The following is an 18565-nucleotide window of genomic DNA, read 5'->3' on the forward strand; positions in this document are numbered from 1 at the left end:
AGCCCTGAAGCTGGAGACCGGCATCTCTGACTTCTACAGGGGTGGGCTGCAAGCCCTCCCCAACTACCTCGATGACCAGGAATGGTGCCTCGCCTGTGGAGGACTCGGGCATTAAACGGTGTGCTGCCCCCTTCAAGGATCAAGAGAGACCAGTACGATCACTGCTAGAATGCTGTTCCTCCATAGTGCCCCGCACCGCTGCCAGCATTGCCACTACCAGCATTGTTACTGCCAGGGTGCCCTGCACCGCTGCCAGCGTGGCCATGGCTACAGTAGGAGGCAATGGGACCACCTTCACCACCGCCCCGACTAGCCTGCCCTCCAACCCACCTAGTGGAGTCCATACTGAGACCTCTGCCTGTGACCTAGAAGCTGTGAATTCCCATGTCTTCTCTACTTGCTAGTCAATTAGTACACTTAGGCTGCAGCTGTGTACTCACTCTCTTACAACGTCACCACTCTCCCGTGACTCTTGGTTTGAAAGGAAATAGCAATTGCACAGTGACAAAAGAGGTTGAACAGAATTATAAACACCTGCCTTACTCTGTCACTAGAGTGTACAGCCATCATAGGTTAAGCGGGATTACTGTCCTCTGAGAAATTTTTAATGGAAAGTCTATTCTCCAGAGTTTCGCGTAGAGTTATCTTGTGAGACTTGAAAAATCAGTAATATGGGCTGTGTTGGATTACAGAAGCACCTGCTAACAAGTGCTGTCTATAAACCATCTGTTGAAGTCTGCGAGAAGGGCCCTTTCCATTGTGACTGAAACTGATCTGCAAGAGAAGACATGTCAGGGATGGAATTTGGGTAATAAATAAATAATCTGTCAAATGAGGGACAGCCCATTTTCACAAAAGCTAAAACATTACTGGTATATCACTTTTTTTTCTGGGGAAAAAGTCAACTGTTTACTTAAGAGAAATATTTGTGCATGCAATGAGCAGAGCAAAAGCAGGCAACATTCATTTTAATTTTAAATAAAATGGCCTACAAATAAATATTGCTTCACGTTTGCTCCGTGTATGACCTTGTTATTCCTCAAAATGTTTTCAAACCTTAAAAGTGAATTGTGTCTCTGGTCAATGTAGTGTATGCCCTAATGCTGGTGCCCAGCAAACCAGCAGTTACTGAATGTTTCGATAATTTTTTATGTTGCTGGAACTTCCAACAGGTTTAGGCAATACCATAAACTTCTGCGTTCTTAAAACTGGTGCTGACTGTTTGATGGGGGTGTACCTCTTCTTTGTTGGGATGTTTGATGTGAAGTTCCGTGGGGAGTTCAATAAACATCTCTGGATGGAGAGTCTGCAGTGTCACGCTATAGGATTTTTAGCATTGCTGTCCTCGGAGGTCTCTTATGTTACTCACTTACCTGACTTTGTGAAAATAATATAAATCATGAAATAAGCTGTTTATCAAATGAATCTAGTTGGAGTCAATTGATACATTATTTAAGGGTTAAACTTAAAGATAATGACGACAAATCATCCAAATGACAAAATAATAGCTACAAGTGTACGAAACATTCCATTCATTAAGCAAAGCGACGGCTCTGGCAGGGAACTCCCTTTAACCTTAGATCAAATCATGTAAACATCAAGCATATTTTAGGCGCTTCCAATACCAGATCAAATCGTCAATGGGTTTGCTAGTATCTTATGTGTCCTTCACTAAACAATACGTGAAATCTGTAAGTAAAGGATGTATATCTTAGCTCAACCCATTATATCCCCTCTGTGCGGCAGAATTTACCTCCCCCTCCCCAGCCTCCACCTGCTTTTTGGCTTCGTCTAACGGGGAGGGCAGCTATATTCCAGGTACAGTAACTGACTCTTTTTGAAGTGCTGTGCATTGGTTGGACAGACACCAGGATTGTGTAGCACAAATGCTTTTCATCACCACAAGGCATTTGTCTTGCAGTTGGAATCCTGTACGTCTCTGCTAAGTTTACTACCAATAACCACTGCAAACTGACCCTGTACTTCTAGAAATACAACAACCAATTGTCTGTTATTTCCCTGCCTGACAATAGTAGACTTGTACAGTGAATTGTGTCTTTTTGATGTGGAAAATATACTTTTCTCAGTTTCCCGCAGCTTACTCACAGGTGTAATCCAGTGCTAAGTTCAGTATGAAAGGCTATGTATGCTGTCACTGTAGCTGTTTTCAGGATGGTGATTTTTTGACTCATTAAATGGGAAACTGTATCAGTGACTTGACTTACTAAGATATTCAGCAGACACGGGTTTAGACTCATTCCCTACAGTCTTCTATGAGCCATGGGGGAATAAAGTGTATCTAGCTGCAACCAGCTGCTGTCAGCTCTGTGTGTGAAATAATATACAAGAGAAAAGGGTTACACTGTCTTAAGGTTCTGCAGTTTGCTCCAAATGTTCCCAAAGTTGTTGTGGGTCAGGGATTGGTGGTAAAGAATAGCAGGTGAGATTTATTAATTGGAGGCCAAAGTTAATCTATTTTAAACATCATACCGCAACAGTGGCACAGTCCTGCTCTCCTTCACAGTGGTGTTAAAGTCCAATTGTGACTTGGAGCTGAATGAAACTGAGCAGAAGACTCAACATTCTCAAACCTAATTCACAGTTTTTAGTGGTAAGAATACATTGTAATAATTAAAGTACATTTAAGATGTTTGTTAACTGCAGTTTTATAATTGGACAGTGCATGGGGAATATTATGTACTAATTATGCTCAGTATAAACTAGTGATTAACATGTGTCATGACACTCCAATTGGCAGATCTCAAACCATTAAGACCGAGTGTGGTAAAGTTAACTGACAAGCACACAGTTTACTGTACATGATTGTGAAACTTTGCCAAAGTCTGGGATTAATGGCCGTGTTCCAGTCCTAGACCACTAGCACTTATATGTTTTAAAGGTGTGCTTTGCCCCAACCTATAAGTCCTATATACTGTACTTAACATTATTGTCAATAATATTGTATAGCCTAGACAGGCTACCTGTACACATACATCTTTTTAATTAGCCTAACATTATTTCGGTACTACATTTTAAGTGCGCAACATATAACAAATATACGGATACGTCATCAGAAATAGTCAAATTGTGAAGCTCCCAAAAAGCTAGTCAATGTTTCCAAATGCAAAGAAAGCAAGAAAGAAAGAAATATTGCAATAGCCCCTAATACTAAACAGAATAACCTTCAATTGGTTATGATCCAACCTGCAAAACAAGACCGTACATCCCTTTCCATGTAACATTCTTATAGTAGGAAAATTAATGTAGCTGCCAGCTACAAACATGAGGCCTTGCTTTGTGAGTGGGGGGTTAGCATGAACAAAACAAACTATTCAGAAATGCTGCTCAACTAATTAATTTGATTCATCATTTTTAAATCCATAAACATGTTGCATAATCAATGTAAAAAGCACGTAAAAAATAAATCATTTTACAAAGTGAATGATTACAAAAATATAAATAACTGGAAATGCTGAGTTTTCATTTAATGTACTGCGATTTATGTGTACTGAGCTCCAGACAAATTAATACCGCGATTACAGGGGGTGGGTTGCTCGACCTATCAGAACTATGCTCTGTTATTCATTTGGACTTGCGATTACAGGGAAAACCCAGTGACTCTGGGTTTGGAAGCGAGGTAAATAACCCAAGGCAAGATGGTCAGCAGCTGGAGCGAGAGACCGGGACAAGCAAGCACGGCTGCGGAAGACAGCGGCTATTAAATAAAACAAAAATAATTGTTACGTACTCGAGGGGACATGTGTAGTTAGCTGGGGGAAACCTGGCAAAGCCAGCGTGGAGTGATGGAATAAGAGAGCCTAGCTTGGAGACCCGAGCTGAGCGGTTTAGTGGTGGTGGGAGAACGCTGCATAAGCAGCACCTTTTGTTTGTAGTTTTATTGCTGTGTTTTATTTTCCTTTTTTCTTTTGCCTTTTGTTTTCCCCTTGCAATCTGACCTGCTTAATCCCTGCATCCACCTTAGGAAATGTGAGGATTTGTCTTGTTCCTCAGCCTTTTCGTAGCGAGGTTCTCAGGCTAGCCAATGATGTTCCATTTTCTCGGGCGTGAAAAAGATGGAGGAGAGAATCTTGGCAAGATTTTATTTCCGGGATTTTATTTTCTCATGTAGGTATACATAGGGAGATTCTGATTGATCAGGGGACAGCCTTTATGTCCCAATGCATTCAACAACTTTGGGGGTCCCTCAAAATATGTTCCATCGGGTATCGGTTTGTGATCCACAATGTGATGAGCTTGTGGAACAGTTTGATAAGACTAAAACAAAGGAAACAAAGAATGGGTCAAATTCTTCCTTATCTTCTCTTTGCTATCTGAGACGTACCACAGGCATCAACAGGCTTTTCACCCTTTGAGCTCCTGTGGGAGACAACCCTGGGGTATTCGATTCATAAAGGAAGGTAGGGAAGCAAACCAAAGCCGAGCAGAGACTATAGTAAAGCATGTGCCTGGAGTTGGTCGGTCGGTCGGTCATTTTGAGAAGATAAAGCTGGAGGCAACGCAGCATACTCGGGAGCAACAATATAATAAAAATGCTTGCATCAGGACTTTCCAACCTGGGGAGCAAGTGCTAGTACTCCTCCCCTCGTCGGAACGTAAGTGGTTTATGAAATGTTGCATTAACTCTGGCCCTCCTGTGGGCCTGGAGGCACAATGATCAGGGTCAGTTTCTCCTCACCCACAATGGACCCTACTGGTCAGGTGCTCAAGGGGACTCTTTGTCCACCAGGGGCCAATAACTTGCTGACACCCGTTCTTAAGCTCCAGGAAGTGAAAAGGGAATTGGTTTGGTTGACAGATAGGAGTAAATCACTGACCTTCAGAAGTGCTGCAATGAGGAAACTTACTGTAATTGGACATCACAAAATGCAGAATAAAGAAGTGTCAAATAATTGGGCACTCCAAGTATGCGATATACAACACATTTTGTCGGCTTCTCGGGCTGAATCCATCGTATTCTAGATTACAATTGTGTTATTAGAATTACATGTGGGTTGTGTACTGGTTTGTGAATGGTACACACACAATACGGTAGTACATTAAACAAAATTATAAAACACTTGGATAGATGTAAAGTAGCACACCCTATTGACCAAACACATGGCAGTTGCATCTCAAAAAGGAATCATCATTTCAGCACATAAATGCCTCAGAAGACAAAGAAAGTGTGAATATGCCAATACATTTATTACAAGGTTAAGTGACTTGCTCAGAGTCACACAGCGAGTCGGTCACTGGCAGATGTGGGATTTGAACCACTGGACCGCACTGTGTCCTTGTCAATATCAGGGGCGTAGCGTACATTGAGGCAGCAGAGGCACATTTGAAAAAATAAAAAGTACAAAAATATATCTAAAGATTTATTTATTTTAAATAAATGTGCCCACCTTATTTAAGTAGTTAACAGTGTGCAGGAATGTAGCATTGATAAATGAACATACAGACAAAGGTAATCCAGGTGCAATGTTATTTATTTTTATAATCCAAAGTCAGAGAATGAGAAGCAGGCAATACAGCGCCGTTTATTGCACCGTTTTAATCCACAGGTTGTTCCCGAAATAGTCCCGATCTTGCACACCCACACATAATGCAAAACACAAGTCTCCACAGTGAGTGCTAAAGTGCTTGTTGTGTGAATACAGTTATTTGTAAAACAAAAGTGCAGTGTAGTCCAGGTTTGTGCTGGCCTCTGACAGCTCCAGATTGTGTTAGCTCCTGAAAATAACAGTATATCTAAACGACAAAACAACACACGTTTCCTTCCGGTTCAGCTTAACCATAACAAGGAACAAATCACTTCTCTATGCCCCCTTTTGTATTGTCAATCATGACCCCTTGGTTAACTAGTGCACCCACCTCTCCAATCTTACCCCTTCCAGGTCCAGGATTTAGTATATTGTAGCCCCACCCCCTTTCTAGATAACTTCCTTCTAACCCCGGGAATCAATTGCCTGGTCATCCAGTCCAGGGCTCTCTGTTCCCTTTAAACAGCACCCTCACACGTCAGGAGAGTGATTTATCACCAAGAATAATTCCGGCTCTGGTCACAGAGAGGCTTAATTTATAGGTTTATATCAGACCTGTCAACTCTCCCTTATTTGCTGGGACTCCTGTTTTTTGGACCCTTCCAAACTACTGTTTAACCCCTTTGTCAGCAAACCCAAATACACACATATGGTTGTGCAGGATTCAATTATTCACTCGAATCCCAGCACATGAACCAATTTGTGCAACCCTGTGCTCACATACTATTAAACTGACCCTGCACTTTGCACTAATGCTTTTACCAGATGACATTCCAGTCAAGTCTGTTCCTTTTGGGTAGGGGGTCTTAGAAACCAAACAATCATGTACTGACCAACAGGTTTGTCTTGACCCAATTCAAGAATTTAGCACCCCATTTAAAAAGCACAAATCAAATTGCGCTCCTTGTTAAGGTAAGCTTTGTCCCTCTCCAAGCCATTTGGTGTCACATACTGGAGTGTACCACATTAGTGTATGCTACCATCTTGTTTATAGGCTTCTCACTGGAGTAATTTTAGTACTTGTGGAAAAGACTGGTATATGAAGTGGCCAGAAACAGTCATGTCATTGTTTCATATGAATCTCAGAAACAGCCAAGACAGATGACAAAACACCAGTGCCACATGTATTCCACCTGAATATGCCCACGCAAGATCACATTGTATATCAATCCCTCCCCCCCCCCACCCACTTCCAAACAAACAGTGGCATGCAAAGGTGTTATACTTGTGTATAAATAGAATCCTGCAAGAGAGTGTCAGAGGACTTCTGTCTGCCCTCAATCCAAAGCCCTGTCCCACAGCAGGGACAGCCCAGAAGTAGCAGCAGCTACAGTTGCCATTGTCCAGCACCACGATGGCCCTATTAAAGCAAAATCTCTACATATACTGCACAGCAGTTTATTGGCCCTTGGTCACGGCTGCTACGCCATGTTAGATGCAATATACATCAATTGCAGCCTAGGTAATGTAGTATTTGGATAAACACAAGTGAACCCTTAGGGCACTACTGAATTGCACAGCAAATGGCAATGTACCAGCGCCTTTACTGGCACCAGCAGAAGAGGTCTCGAGTGCTCAAAAAACAATGCAGCTGTCACTTCAGGGTATTAAACCTCAGTTTACTGCAAACAGCAAATCCAACATGTTGGATAAATCGGCATCTCTAATCCTACTTAGATGTGACCCCCCTCTATTTGGTGGAGGAATTGAAATTAAGAAAACCCACAAACCACTACAGAATTAACACAAGATAAAGGTTTATTCAAGTTAGAGACTGCTTCTCTAGGACCTGACAATTTGCAAGCCAATCCATTTGAGGAAGAGCATTATAACAGATACCAGGACCAGCAAACCAAGCAGCCACAGGAGACCATGGAAGTGCGTCCAGTGCTTCTCTGCAAGAGGAAGCAAAAGTTAGTGGCAAAGCAACTGTGAGCAAGGGAGGAATACAATGAAGCTTCAGTTCTGGCTTTGGCCCAGGGCCAGAACTGAGCAACACCACATGAAAAAGGCTAGTACTGCTTCAATGCAGAAGATCTCAAATCACTTGCCCGTTTGTTCATGGGGCACAATCTCATCCAAAGTGAAGGTTCCTTCGCTGACAGCAATGAAGCCAGCATGACCAGGAGCAGCTCGCTTGTCTACGTTTGATTTCCCAGGACAGGGCTTTCCTGCACAGCGCCCTCCAGCAGATCTTGATGTGGGAACAGGCATCTCTGTGGAAGGAGAAAAATATCAAGTGCCCAAAATATCAAGTGCAGGACCACTTCAGGGGGGGGGTCTAAAAAGCACAAGATTGAAGACTTCATGCTACAGTAAAAATGTAAGGCTTAACCTAAAACAGCCAAACTTCAGGGGGACTCCTTCTCAGAAACCAAGTCCAAATAGTGCTTTTCAGGACCATACCTCTTCCATCAAAGCATCCTTCATTGCAAACACGACGTTCCGGGGAACACACTTCGGTTGAACACATGAAATAGATCTAAAAAGAAAGTAAATGGAGTTAGGAGCAGCTGTAGATCTGCTTTGGTCTAATATACCATTTATGACTAGGCATTTGGAAGCAAGCTTGAGTCTATACAATTGGACCACTATTAAACTCACTTCCTCATCCAAACGCTGCTTGGTCTTGTAGTCCAGGAACTGGAAGATTTCTATTTCAAAGCGTCGAGTGTGCTTGGATACAGGCATGTTATTGTATTTGACATGGAGGCCAGCAGCACTGCTGTAATCCAGGATGTTTGGACAACTGTGGGGGAGAAATTCAGAAGGGAGTCCTACAGCTGCCAACTAGGAGGCTTGAAGTGCATGGTAGCCATATTGTAATGCTAGCAGCTGCAACAGTCTAGCTTGCAAAGATTTAATTTAGATGTTTGCAGCCAGTCACCTAACCAGTTGCTGAACTGGTTAATGGTCACATCTGGCAGTTGCTGCTGGACAAATCCCTGGCATGTTGCTTTTGTCCAGACAAAGGGAGACAAATCAGGATACTCACCCTTCATAGATGATCACCCAGGCAGCTTGAGAGGACCGGGGATAGGCGATGCAGTAGTGGACCAGCAGAACTACACTGGGGTTAGGAGGGTTCACAAGCTGCACTTCCAGATACACCTTGCTTCCAAGCAAGACGCTCAGGGGCAGATGGGACTGTGGGTAGAAGCTGGTGTAGCTGGCATCTGCAAGAGAGGTGCATCATTGGTAACACACCAGCCATTGAAAGAGGAAATTGAGCCAGTCAAATCTAGCAGTCATTACCAGACATGATGCCAAACCAGACCAAATGGGAGAAGTTACGCATCATGTTCAATTACCTGTGGCAATCCTTAACCTAACCCCAAGAGAGCCAAAAGCCAAGGCTGCTGATGGAGGCGGTGGGTTCACCACAAAGTAACCAGTGCTGGCCAAGTTTCCTTTAGAATAGCGACATTCCACATGGAAACTGTAGTGCAGAGAGGAGACAGTGAAGACAAAGAATCCATTTAGTTACCAGTTGGCACAGATATTCCAGTCAATGACAAAACCATAAAGGCTTTAACTCCGATCATGGGGTCCCCACCCACTACAACCAGCAAAGTATGCTGAAAGAGGGTTAAGCAGCTGCCTGTTCCAAGCGCATGTAGAAGAAATTACCGATAAGGGCCATCTCTGGTAATTTGTCCATACATCTGCTGGATCCCCCGAACCAAACCACGAACTTCAGCAAGATAGATTGTAGTCTCCGCCACAGTCTACAGAAAAAAAAATGATTACAAAGTGAGAACACTGAAGCAGTTGAGGATTGTAATCAACCTGGCCAGCCCAAAACCAGTGGCATGCCAGTAGATTAGCACCCCAACACCCCCCTTAAACATATGGCTGTAAAAAGCATTGCAGCCTAGAAGTCCTAGTACTAACCCAAACCCCAGGAGGAGTGAACTTACAAAGACACGTGTCCCACAGCCAGTCACAGGAAATTTGAAGACCGCAAAGTCTGGAGTGCAGATTACAGGGACACATGAATGGTTTCCTGCAATTACTAGACTGCTCGGATCAATTTCTGGCTTGGTTGAGGTGCGGTATACGGAGAATACAAAATGCCCATCTGCAGTGCACGCTGAAAAGCAGGAAGCAAAGAAACCATTAATGCAAAATAATGAAACCATTTACCTGAAGGACCAGTCCCCTGTACAGTAAGGGTGGAAATCAGGTCAATTATCTCCTCCACCCTCAAAGTTTTCCTATACAAGCTGTTCAAAGTTACTCTGGACAGCTCATTAGATGAGCAGTGCTATATCAAAAGTGTAAAACCAAGCCATACCATCCAAAGGATAGTAACAATGGGAAGTTCTTGCATCCACACAACATCCATTGGCCACACACCGTTGTGGATCAACATTAGGTGGACCACAAGCCAACTGCTGACTTCTTGGTATCTTGCACCCTGCAAGAGAGTAAACTTCAATGTTATAGGTTGTACAGGGAAGACCCTGTAGTTTAGGTGTTAATATCTTGTGTAGGGGCACATTGTATTCAATACAAAGCAACATGATGCAGCAACAGCATTGGCAGACAAGCAACACCAGACTTGAGCACTCTGGTATTTTGTGTCCAGTGAACAAACACTCACCCACATGTGGTACTAGACCAGGAACAGGACATTTGGCCTGTATATCTCCTCGCTCCCCAGTAAAAGTTGTGTAGAGGACTCTCAGGATATAGAAGTTGTTCTAGAAGTGGAAAGAGAGTTGGTCATTCTTGACAGGATTTTGATCACCAATAAAAATGGGGAATCACAGCTGCAATTGCCCTCAGCTTACCAGGATCTTGACATGACAGGCCTTGTAAGGAGCAGTCAAGATGTTTTTGCCATTTCCCTTCAAACTGTAGCCACAAGTCTTGGGAGCACCGATAACAGCTACCAAGTTGTTGGATTCATCTACAACAGATGCCACATTTAGAGCATGCTTTCTGTTTCACAGCACCCACATTACTGTGTACCAAGCCAACTCACCCATTAAATGGATATCTTGTAGCAGTCCCCCAGGAAGCTCCACTGTCATGCAAGTATCACTGCAGAGGACAGAAACCCCAAAGGGAGGGAGGGGGGAGCCTGTTGGTAAAGCTGCACTGGTTGGACATTTCATCTGCACCTGTACCCTTCTCCCACTAAGGGTTACATATACTAGGGTCAGGACATAATTCCCATTCTGGAAGAGAATCAAGGGAGGAGAGAGAGCACAAGCGAGGGTATTTACATGCATAGGAAGTTTAAAAGCAACAGTACAGAAAGCTACAAATATTTACCAGCATCTTGACATCACAGGCTGTGTAAGGGGCTGTGAAGACATTCTTTCCTCTCCCATGCACCAAGCTGTAGCCACACTTTCTGCTATCATCTTGGACAGTTACCAGAGTGTTGGATTTATCTGCAAGAGGCAACATTGCCACGAGATTGGGTTATCCTCATTGCCAAGCAATTTGGGTGGGAAGTTATCTGGGACAAGGCACAACCTTACCCATCACAGCTACTTGTTCAATTGGTCCTTCAGGCAGCTCTATTGTCATGACTGAGGCTCTGCAGGCAGTGGGTATTGTTGGTTTTCGTGGAGTGGTTGTAGAGGGAGGGGGTTTTGTGGGCACTACAGCACCGGTTGGGCATTGCATCTGAACATAAGCTTGTTGTCCAGAAGTTGTGTAGCGGAGGGTCAGGATGTAGTGCTCATTCTAGAACAAGGAGGAAGTTGGCTTGATCAAAAAGTATAACCAGGAAACAAGCAAATTGCAGGTAGTTCACTCACACAGTGATCATGTCAGCAGGTGTCACAAATGGCATGCTTTGAAGCAACGACTAGAAAATCTACTAGGCACACTTCAGAACTATGAAGCCCAGTGTTTTTGTAACAATGCCTTCCACTGTTGTCCCCACTGAAGTGGGAGAACTTACCTGGACTAGTTTCAAAACTAGTCTGTTTACATTCCAAGCCTGCAGTGTTCTGATGAAGTTTCAGGATGGAGCAGCGCCTTGCTAGTTGCAAACAATACTGCCACAGAGCTGCATTAATATTACTACCACATCCAATTACTTGAAATTTCTATGGATTTCATTTACTCCCATTTCCCAGAAAAGGAGTTGTCAAGAAATGGCAAGTTACCAATCTGCCTGTGCTCCATTCTCCAAAACACATCCTTTTTGTTTTTAAAAAGAGATAAAACCTTGGGCCAAGAGGCCATAAAAGCAGGGTTTGGAATAATTGCATGTCAAAGCTTAGTCTTACCTGCCATCTGTACGCTGTCAAATAATCCCCAAATTGATTGAGACGTACACGTTATTTCCATTTACATATACTTGTAGTATAAAACAGAACACAGAATCATTTGTGGTAGCATCTTGTATTTCACTTGGACTCTCATCTAACCCCAGATGTAACTAAACACATCTGCTCACGAACTGCCCCGATATCAAATCCTAACTGGGTTTTTTTATTTGCTCTTATTAGGACTGAAGTCATTGCATCTTGCTCTATTGTACTGTAATTCTTGATGTGTATTTTGTTTACAACTGCAAGTCTCCCTGGGTAAGGAAGTCTGCCAAGAACATAGAATTTTAAATTATTTGCCTTGGATGTCCCTACATAAAACCACTTGCCCCCGTGGGGGCAATATTTATGGTAGTGAAAACACAAGTACTCCAACTGATCATTCAGTATCACTGATCCACCTATTCCTCTGCTGGTGCCATCTGTTGGGAGTGCTTCTGGCATGATCTTTGTGCTCTGCAAACACAGTACATGCCGCGCTCTCTGTTCAGTCAGTGGGGATTTCTCAGCTGTAAACACTTCCTATTTGCAAGCTCCACTCAGCAGGAGATGAGGAATACCAATATACTGCGGCTTAAAGCACACGATCGGCTAAAAAAAAAAAAAAAAAAAAAAGGAAGTTCCTTAAAAGCCAAAAACAGAGTTGTTAAGTCACTTCTCTTCACCCCCTTCCCAATCTCTTCCCCTATAGTGCAGGATCTTAACTGGCACTTCATATAGTGAAACAGGAGCAGAGTTAGGGAAGAGAACAGCTAGTATACATTTTGTGCAAGAAAAGCTAGAACGTTTCTACAAGCCGATTGACAACCTCCCCCTTCTATTGACTGAACCAGTCACGGCACAAACTAATGCAGGGGTTGCTATTTTATCTGTAGTTTCTGAAATACAGGGGTGTTTGACAGTTCAGGCTCGTCTGTCTGACGACAATACATTCATGTTAATGCTCCCGATGACAGTAGAACATTTCTCCAAAGTTGGTAGCTGACATGCAAATGTCTCTGTTTGATAGACAGCTTTGCAGGGAAGGAGAGGTGGTCAGCTAAAATGAACTAGACAAAACAGCAAATGCATTCCTAATGGGAGATTGGAAGGTCTGGGGGTCAGCTTCCTTCCTAGTGGAACCAGCATATGTTTAGGTATCTGGGAGTGTTTAGGTGGGGAGGGGGTTCACGGGAATTGGAAGGGAGAGGTAGGCTGAAGAGCAGGCGTTGGCTGATCCAATTGTTGTTCCCAAGGTTTATTGGGCTGTTCAACAGTGTTCAAAGGTATTTCACAGGGACACGAGTCAGAGCCCCCAGTGTTGGAACAGCAGGTCAGCCCAGTGATACTCCAAGCAGGCTACTGTAGTTTGCAAACAGAATTGACAGCGCCGACAGATTGAGAAGAAAATAACTATGGATTGCGTGCAGGAAAAATTCAAGAATGTTAAGGCAGTTCCTCCAATACAAAATGGCATGAATGGTTAGGTGCAGAGCATTCAATTACCCCTGCCTGGAAGAGTCTACCACTGCCAAGGGGGTATGCATTGTATTTGATGAATTTAGCTTTGATTTCTGTATGAAACAGCCATTGCCAGGTATTTTTATATATTATAAATAACCCACAAGTGTACAGGTTCAGACTAAACCAACTTCAAAATGGTGTATCGAGAACATAACTTTCTTCAATGGCAATGCATATGAAGTGTTGCAGTAGATAACCGCCTGCATAAACCAAGTTATTGTAATCCAGTAAAACTGGTTAGCAGGTGTGTACAGTACTATAGATCTTGCAACTACAATGTAGAAAAATGCACTCTGGCACTGCTATTGTGGAAAGACTCAACATTGGGATGCAGTTACCCAAATTAATGCAACGTACAATGAACCGCGCAGCTTTATGCAATTAGAGAGAGTTATGCGTCTAACCATATCATGCAATCACAATGATGCACGTAAAAAAGGGACCTGCCATATGCTATGCAACTAACCAATATACAAAGTGGCATGTACGCACCATTTTAAAAACCTTCTGTACCAGTGTTCTGGTTTTTATATATACCCTCACCCCTCCCCATGATTACCACTATCCGGACATCACAGGCTTCGTAGGGGGTTATGAAAAGGGTCCTTCCACTTCCCTGCAGCAAGGTGTAGTTGCAGTACACTGGAGCCTTGACGACAACTATCCATTTGTTGGAATAATCTACAAAAGAAAAGAGTTGCCATAAAATCCCCCTACTGTGCCATGGACAAAAGCTTACAGGTGTCTAGCAAAAGCCCAACTCACCTAGAAGCTCCACTAGGTCCAAAGGTTCCATGGGCAGCACCACCATCATGCCAGAGGAGTTGCACACCACATCTGGTGTGGGAGGGGTCCTTGTTGATTTTGTGGTTGTAGTTGCAGGTGCTTTTGTTGGTTCTCCTGCACTAGTCGGGCATTTCATCTGCACATACCCTACTTCTCCATCAACTGTTGTATAGCGCAAAGCCAAGTAGTAGTTCTCATTCTAGAATTTGCATAAGAAGGTTTAGGGTAAGAGGAAAGTAAATCTGAAGCAGACTCTGGAACTAGCTAATCCCCAATGAGGGATTTTGGGGCAACACTAACCTTAAATACAACATTAGGAAATCCAAGAGCAGTGCAAGTCAGGGCATGTGAAGCCAGCCCCATCATATGATCACTACTTGGGATCACTACTACTATCCTCCCCTCCCCCCTTATGGTATTAAACCATTCGGTTGCAGAAACCCCTTTACAGTTGTGCATTTACAGACCAAGTTTGAATAGAAGTACAAGAGTAGCCCATTAGCAGAAATGGATTACCAGAATCTTGACATCACACGCCGTGTAGGGGGTTTTGAAGAGGTTCCTTTCTCTGCTCTGAATCAAGGTGTAGTTGCAATTCTCAGGAGCATCAAGGACAGCTACCCACTTGCTGGATTCAGCTACAAAGAGAAGTTTACATACAATTCCTCTAGTGCCCTTGTCAAATTCATCCACATAGGGGCAAAGAGCCCAACTCACCTAGAAGCTCTACTAGTACCAGAGGTTCCTTGGACAGCTCCACCACCATACTAGAGGCAGTGCAGACCACAGTTGGCTTCCCACCACTGGTGGTCATAGTTGTCTTTGTAGTGCTTCCGGTGGTCCTGGTTGTAGTTGGGGTTTTTGTGGGTTCTCCAGCACTGGTGGGGCATTTCAATACCATATACCCTTTTTTGCCACCAGTTGTCAGATACCATATTTCCAAAACATAGCTTTGATTCTAGAACAAAGAACATATGTAATATACCCAAATTGATTGCCATGGTTTTAAAATGATCATACAAGCTGGAAAACAAATTTACTCTTGTGATTAATAGAAGGCCAAGAGGAAAGCAGAGCAAGATGGGCCAATCATACCATCATTGCCCAACAGTATACTGAGCATCAAAAGAAACTTCCTTATTACAACACATTTTCAAAAAAAAAATGCATAAACCGACAAAATGATTATATCTATAGAAATACTTGATCATTCATCCTTGACCGTGACATGCTTGCATGACTGACTCCAGCACATGCACTTAAAATCACCCAGTTACCGAAACATTTGATTGGACATGGATAGGGAGTGTTGAATTGCAAGGTTGAATAAAAGGAATAAAGAAATACAAAAAACAATGCCACATCTGTGGAGAGCAGAACCTTCATGCAAATCAGCATGTTGGAGGCTGGACTAAGGCAGCGTATTGTGGCTCGCCATTTTGGGTGCTCACAGCCAGCAATTTCAAAACCTGGGAAGACTACAGAACCAGACACCGTCAAATGACGGGCCACGAACTGGGAGACCAGGAGTCACACCTGCTTAAGAACGACAGATCATTTTGGCATCTTTGTCAATGGTTAAAAAGTCATTGCACCTGTCAGTTTGATCACATGTAGTATTTGGATACTAGTGATACTTTTGATGTTCAGTATATGAAGCTTTATTAAAAGCGCAGAAGTTTGGTTGGGGGGGAGAAGAGAAAGCACACAGTATGGTGGAATATCTAGGTGATCTCATGGATGAATGGACAGGGTCTGGAAAAAAAGAAATGGATTGACTATGCAAAAGGCATCATTTCATGCAAAATGACACAAAGGTGGAAAGTGTTCACCATCTCCAATTAGTCCAAACAATTACCAGTATCCTGACATCACAGGCAGCGTAAGGGGCTATGAAGAAGTTCCTTCCACTTCCCTGCAACAAGGTGTAGTTGCAGTACTTGGGAGCATCAATGACAGATACCCACTTGTTGGATTTATCTACAAAGAAAGAGGGAAAGTTACTATAGAAGACTCCCTCCACAGTGTCAGATATGATGCTCCTCCAAATACTCAAAAGCCTAACTCACCTAGAACCTTCACAAGTCTTAGAGGTTCCTTTGGCAGCTCCACCACCACACTGGAAGGTGTGCACACCACAGTTGTAGGGGCCTTGGTAGTCTTCCTCCTGGTGGTTCTGGTAGTAGTCTTGGTCAGCTCCCCAATGGGAGTGCTGGTCGGCCCCCTGCTGGTGGAGGTTCTGGTAGTAGTCGTCCTGCCTGGTCGGCCCCCTGCTGGTGGTTCGGCCCCTGCTCGGCCCCCAAATGGTGTGCTGGGTCGTCCTCCTGGTCTGGGCCCCCTGGTGGTTCTGGTAGTCGTCCTGGTCGGCCCCCCAATGGTTGTGCTGGTCGTCCTCCTGCTGGTGGTTGGTAGTCCCCCAATGGTTCTGGTGCTGGTATTCGTCCTCCAATGGGAGTGCTGGTAGGCCCCCTGCTGCTGGTGGTTGTGGTAGTAGTCGTCCTCCTGGTCGGCCCCCTGCTGGTGGTTCTGGTAGTAGTCGTCCTCCTGGTCGGCCCCCTGCTGGTGGTTCTGGTAGTAGTCGTCCTCCTGGTCGGCCCCCAAATGGTTGTGCTGGTAAGTCGTCCTCCTGGTGGTGGATCTGGTAGTCGTCCTCCTGGTGGTGGATCTGTAGTCTTGGTGGGCTCCCCAATGGGAGTACTGGTCGTACTCCTGCTGGTGGTTCTGTTAGTAGTCGTCCTCCTGGTGGTGGTTCTGGTAGTCCTCCTGGTGGTGGTCTGGTTGTAGTCTTGGTTGGCTGGGTGACCACACCTAAGACCATTCAGCAGTAGGACCACTCCAAGAACCATTCATCAGAACCAGCCGAGTGGGTTACCCTCCCCAATGGGGGTGCTGGTCGTCCTCCTGCTGGTGGTTCTGGTAGTAGTCGTCCTCCTGGTCGTCCCCCTGCTGGTGGTTCTGGTAGTAGTCGTCCTGGTGGTCGGCCCCGTCCTCCTGGTGGTTCTGGTAGTAGTCGTCCTGGTCGGCTCCCCAATGGGAGTACTGGTCGTCCTCCTGCTGGTGGTGGTAGAGTCTGGTAGTGGTCGTCCTCCTGCTGGTGGGTCTGGTAGTAGTCTTGGTCGGCTCCCCAATGGGAGTGCTGGTCGTCCCCCTGCTGGTGGAGGTTCTGGTAGTAGTCGTCCTCCTGGTCGGCCCCCCTGGTAATCGTCCTCGTGGTGGTGGATCTGGTAGTCGTCCTCCTGGTGGTTCTGGTAGTAGTCTTGGTCGGCTCCCCAATGGGAGTACTGGTCGTCCTCCTGCTGGTGGTGGTTCTGGTCGTAGTCGTCCTCCTCGTCCCCCAAATGGTTGTGCTGGTAATCGTCCTCCTGGTGGTTCTGGTCGTAGTCTTGGTCGGCTCCCCAATGGTAGGTACCACCACCTCGACCATCAGTCCAGAGTAGTCACCGGAGGGTAGACCCCCAATCAGCAGGAGACGACCATCAGACCATCACAGCGAACCGCCGGGTTACGACCCCAGCACCATCATCAGCAGAGGACGCTGGTCGTCCTCCTGCCAATGGTGGTTCTGGTGGTCGTCCTCCTGGTGGTGGTTCTGGTCGTCCTCCCTGGTGGTTCTGGTGGCTCCGTAGTCTTGGTCGGCTCCCCAATGGGAGTGCTGCTCGTCCCCCTGCTGGTGGTTCTGGTAGTAGTCGCCCTCCTGGTCGGCCCCCCAATGGTTGTGCTGGTAATCGTCCTCGTCCTCCTGGTGGTGGATCTGGTCGTCCTCCTGGTGGTTCTGGTAGTAGTCTTGGTCGGCTCCCCAATGGGAGTGCTGGTCGTCCTCCTGCTGGGTGGTTCTGGTAGTAGTCGTCCTCCTGGTCGGCCCCCAAATGGTTGTGCTGGTAATCGTCCTCCTGGTGGTGGATCTGGTAGTCGTCCTCCTGGTCTGGTCGTCCTCCTGCAAATGGTTCTGGTGGTTCTGGTATCTGGTAGTCGTCCTCCTGGTGGTGGATCTGGTAGTAGTCTTGGTGGCTCCCCAATGGGAGTGCTGGTCGTCCCCCTGCTGGTGGTTCTGGTCGTAGTCGTCCTCCTGGTCGGCCCCCAAATGGTTGTGCTGGTAATCGTCCTCCTGGTGGTGGATCTGGTAGTCGTCCTCCTGGTGGGTCTGGTAGTAGTCTTGGTTGGCTCCCCAATGGGAGTGCTGGTCGTCCTCACCCTGGTCGGCTCCCAAATGGTAGTCTTCCTGCTGGTGGTTCTAGTCGTCCTCCCACTGGTAGTTCTAGCAGTCCGTGTTGGCTTCCTAGTAGTCGTTTTTATTGGACATCTCATGTGCACGTAGTCTCCCTCAGCAGTGGTAATGTAGAGCAATGTTAAGATGTAGCTTCCGTCCTGCAAGTGAAGAGACAGAACTAGTTGACAGAAGGACATTACGCTTTTAGATTTTCCCACCACAGAGCCAAG

The 18565-nt window shown here is 45.2% G+C and overlaps 2 protein-coding genes across 2 annotated transcripts; both read right to left on the bottom strand.

The window, feature by feature from the left end:
• Window positions 1–7283: 7283 nt before the first annotated feature.
• LOC121312132 (zona pellucida sperm-binding protein 4-like) lies at window positions 7284–10537 on the bottom strand. Its single transcript, XM_041244127.1, has 12 exons — window positions 10534–10537; window positions 10340–10458; window positions 10150–10249; window positions 9841–9963; window positions 9464–9636; window positions 9174–9271; window positions 8855–8982; window positions 8539–8719; window positions 8148–8292; window positions 7950–8025; window positions 7595–7759; window positions 7284–7438 (listed from the first exon to the last, which is right to left on the bottom strand). The coding sequence occupies exons 1-12, from the start codon at window positions 10535–10537 to the stop codon at window positions 7326–7328; spliced, it is 1425 nt and encodes a 474-aa protein (XP_041100061.1). The 3' UTR covers window positions 7284–7325.
• A 475-nt stretch (window positions 10538–11012) lies between these two features.
• On the bottom strand, window positions 11013–16058 carry LOC121312133. The gene is made up of 6 exons (XM_041244128.1): window positions 15987–16058; window positions 14846–15086; window positions 14645–14766; window positions 14108–14327; window positions 13902–14023; window positions 11013–11246 (listed from the first exon to the last, which is right to left on the bottom strand). The coding sequence occupies exons 2-6, from the start codon at window positions 15027–15029 to the stop codon at window positions 11013–11015; spliced, it is 882 nt and encodes a 293-aa protein (XP_041100062.1). The 5' UTR covers window positions 15030–15086; window positions 15987–16058.
• Window positions 16059–18565: the final 2507 nt, after the last annotated feature.

The sequence above is a fragment of the Polyodon spathula genome, unplaced genomic scaffold (assembly GCF_017654505.1).
Source record: "Polyodon spathula isolate WHYD16114869_AA unplaced genomic scaffold, ASM1765450v1 scaffolds_3633, whole genome shotgun sequence".
Lineage (NCBI taxonomy): Eukaryota > Metazoa > Chordata > Actinopteri > Acipenseriformes > Polyodontidae > Polyodon > Polyodon spathula.

Bases quoted from the DNA above. Each gene is read 5' to 3' on its own strand.
- LOC121312132 (XM_041244127.1), bottom strand. The intron at 9,272-9,463 runs GTAAGTTCACTC...TTTTTTCTGTAG, and splicing joins GCTGTGGGACACGTGTCTTT to ACTGTGGCGGAGACTACAAT. The intron at 7,760-7,949 runs GTATGGTCCTGA...CTCCTTCCACAG, and splicing joins AGGATGCTTTGATGGAAGAG to AGATGCCTGTTCCCACATCA.
- LOC121312133 (XM_041244128.1), bottom strand. From the start codon at position 15,029: ATGGTATTGAAATGCCCCACCAGTGCTGGAGAACCCACAAAAACCCCA. The intron at 14,328-14,644 runs GTAATCCATTTC...TGCAAATTCTAG, and splicing joins CGTGTGATGTCAAGATTCTG to AATGAGAACTACTACTTGGC. The intron at 11,247-13,901 runs GTAATCATGGGG...TCCTTGTTCTAG, and splicing joins CCTGTGATGTCCGGATAGTG to AATGAGCACTACATCCTGAC.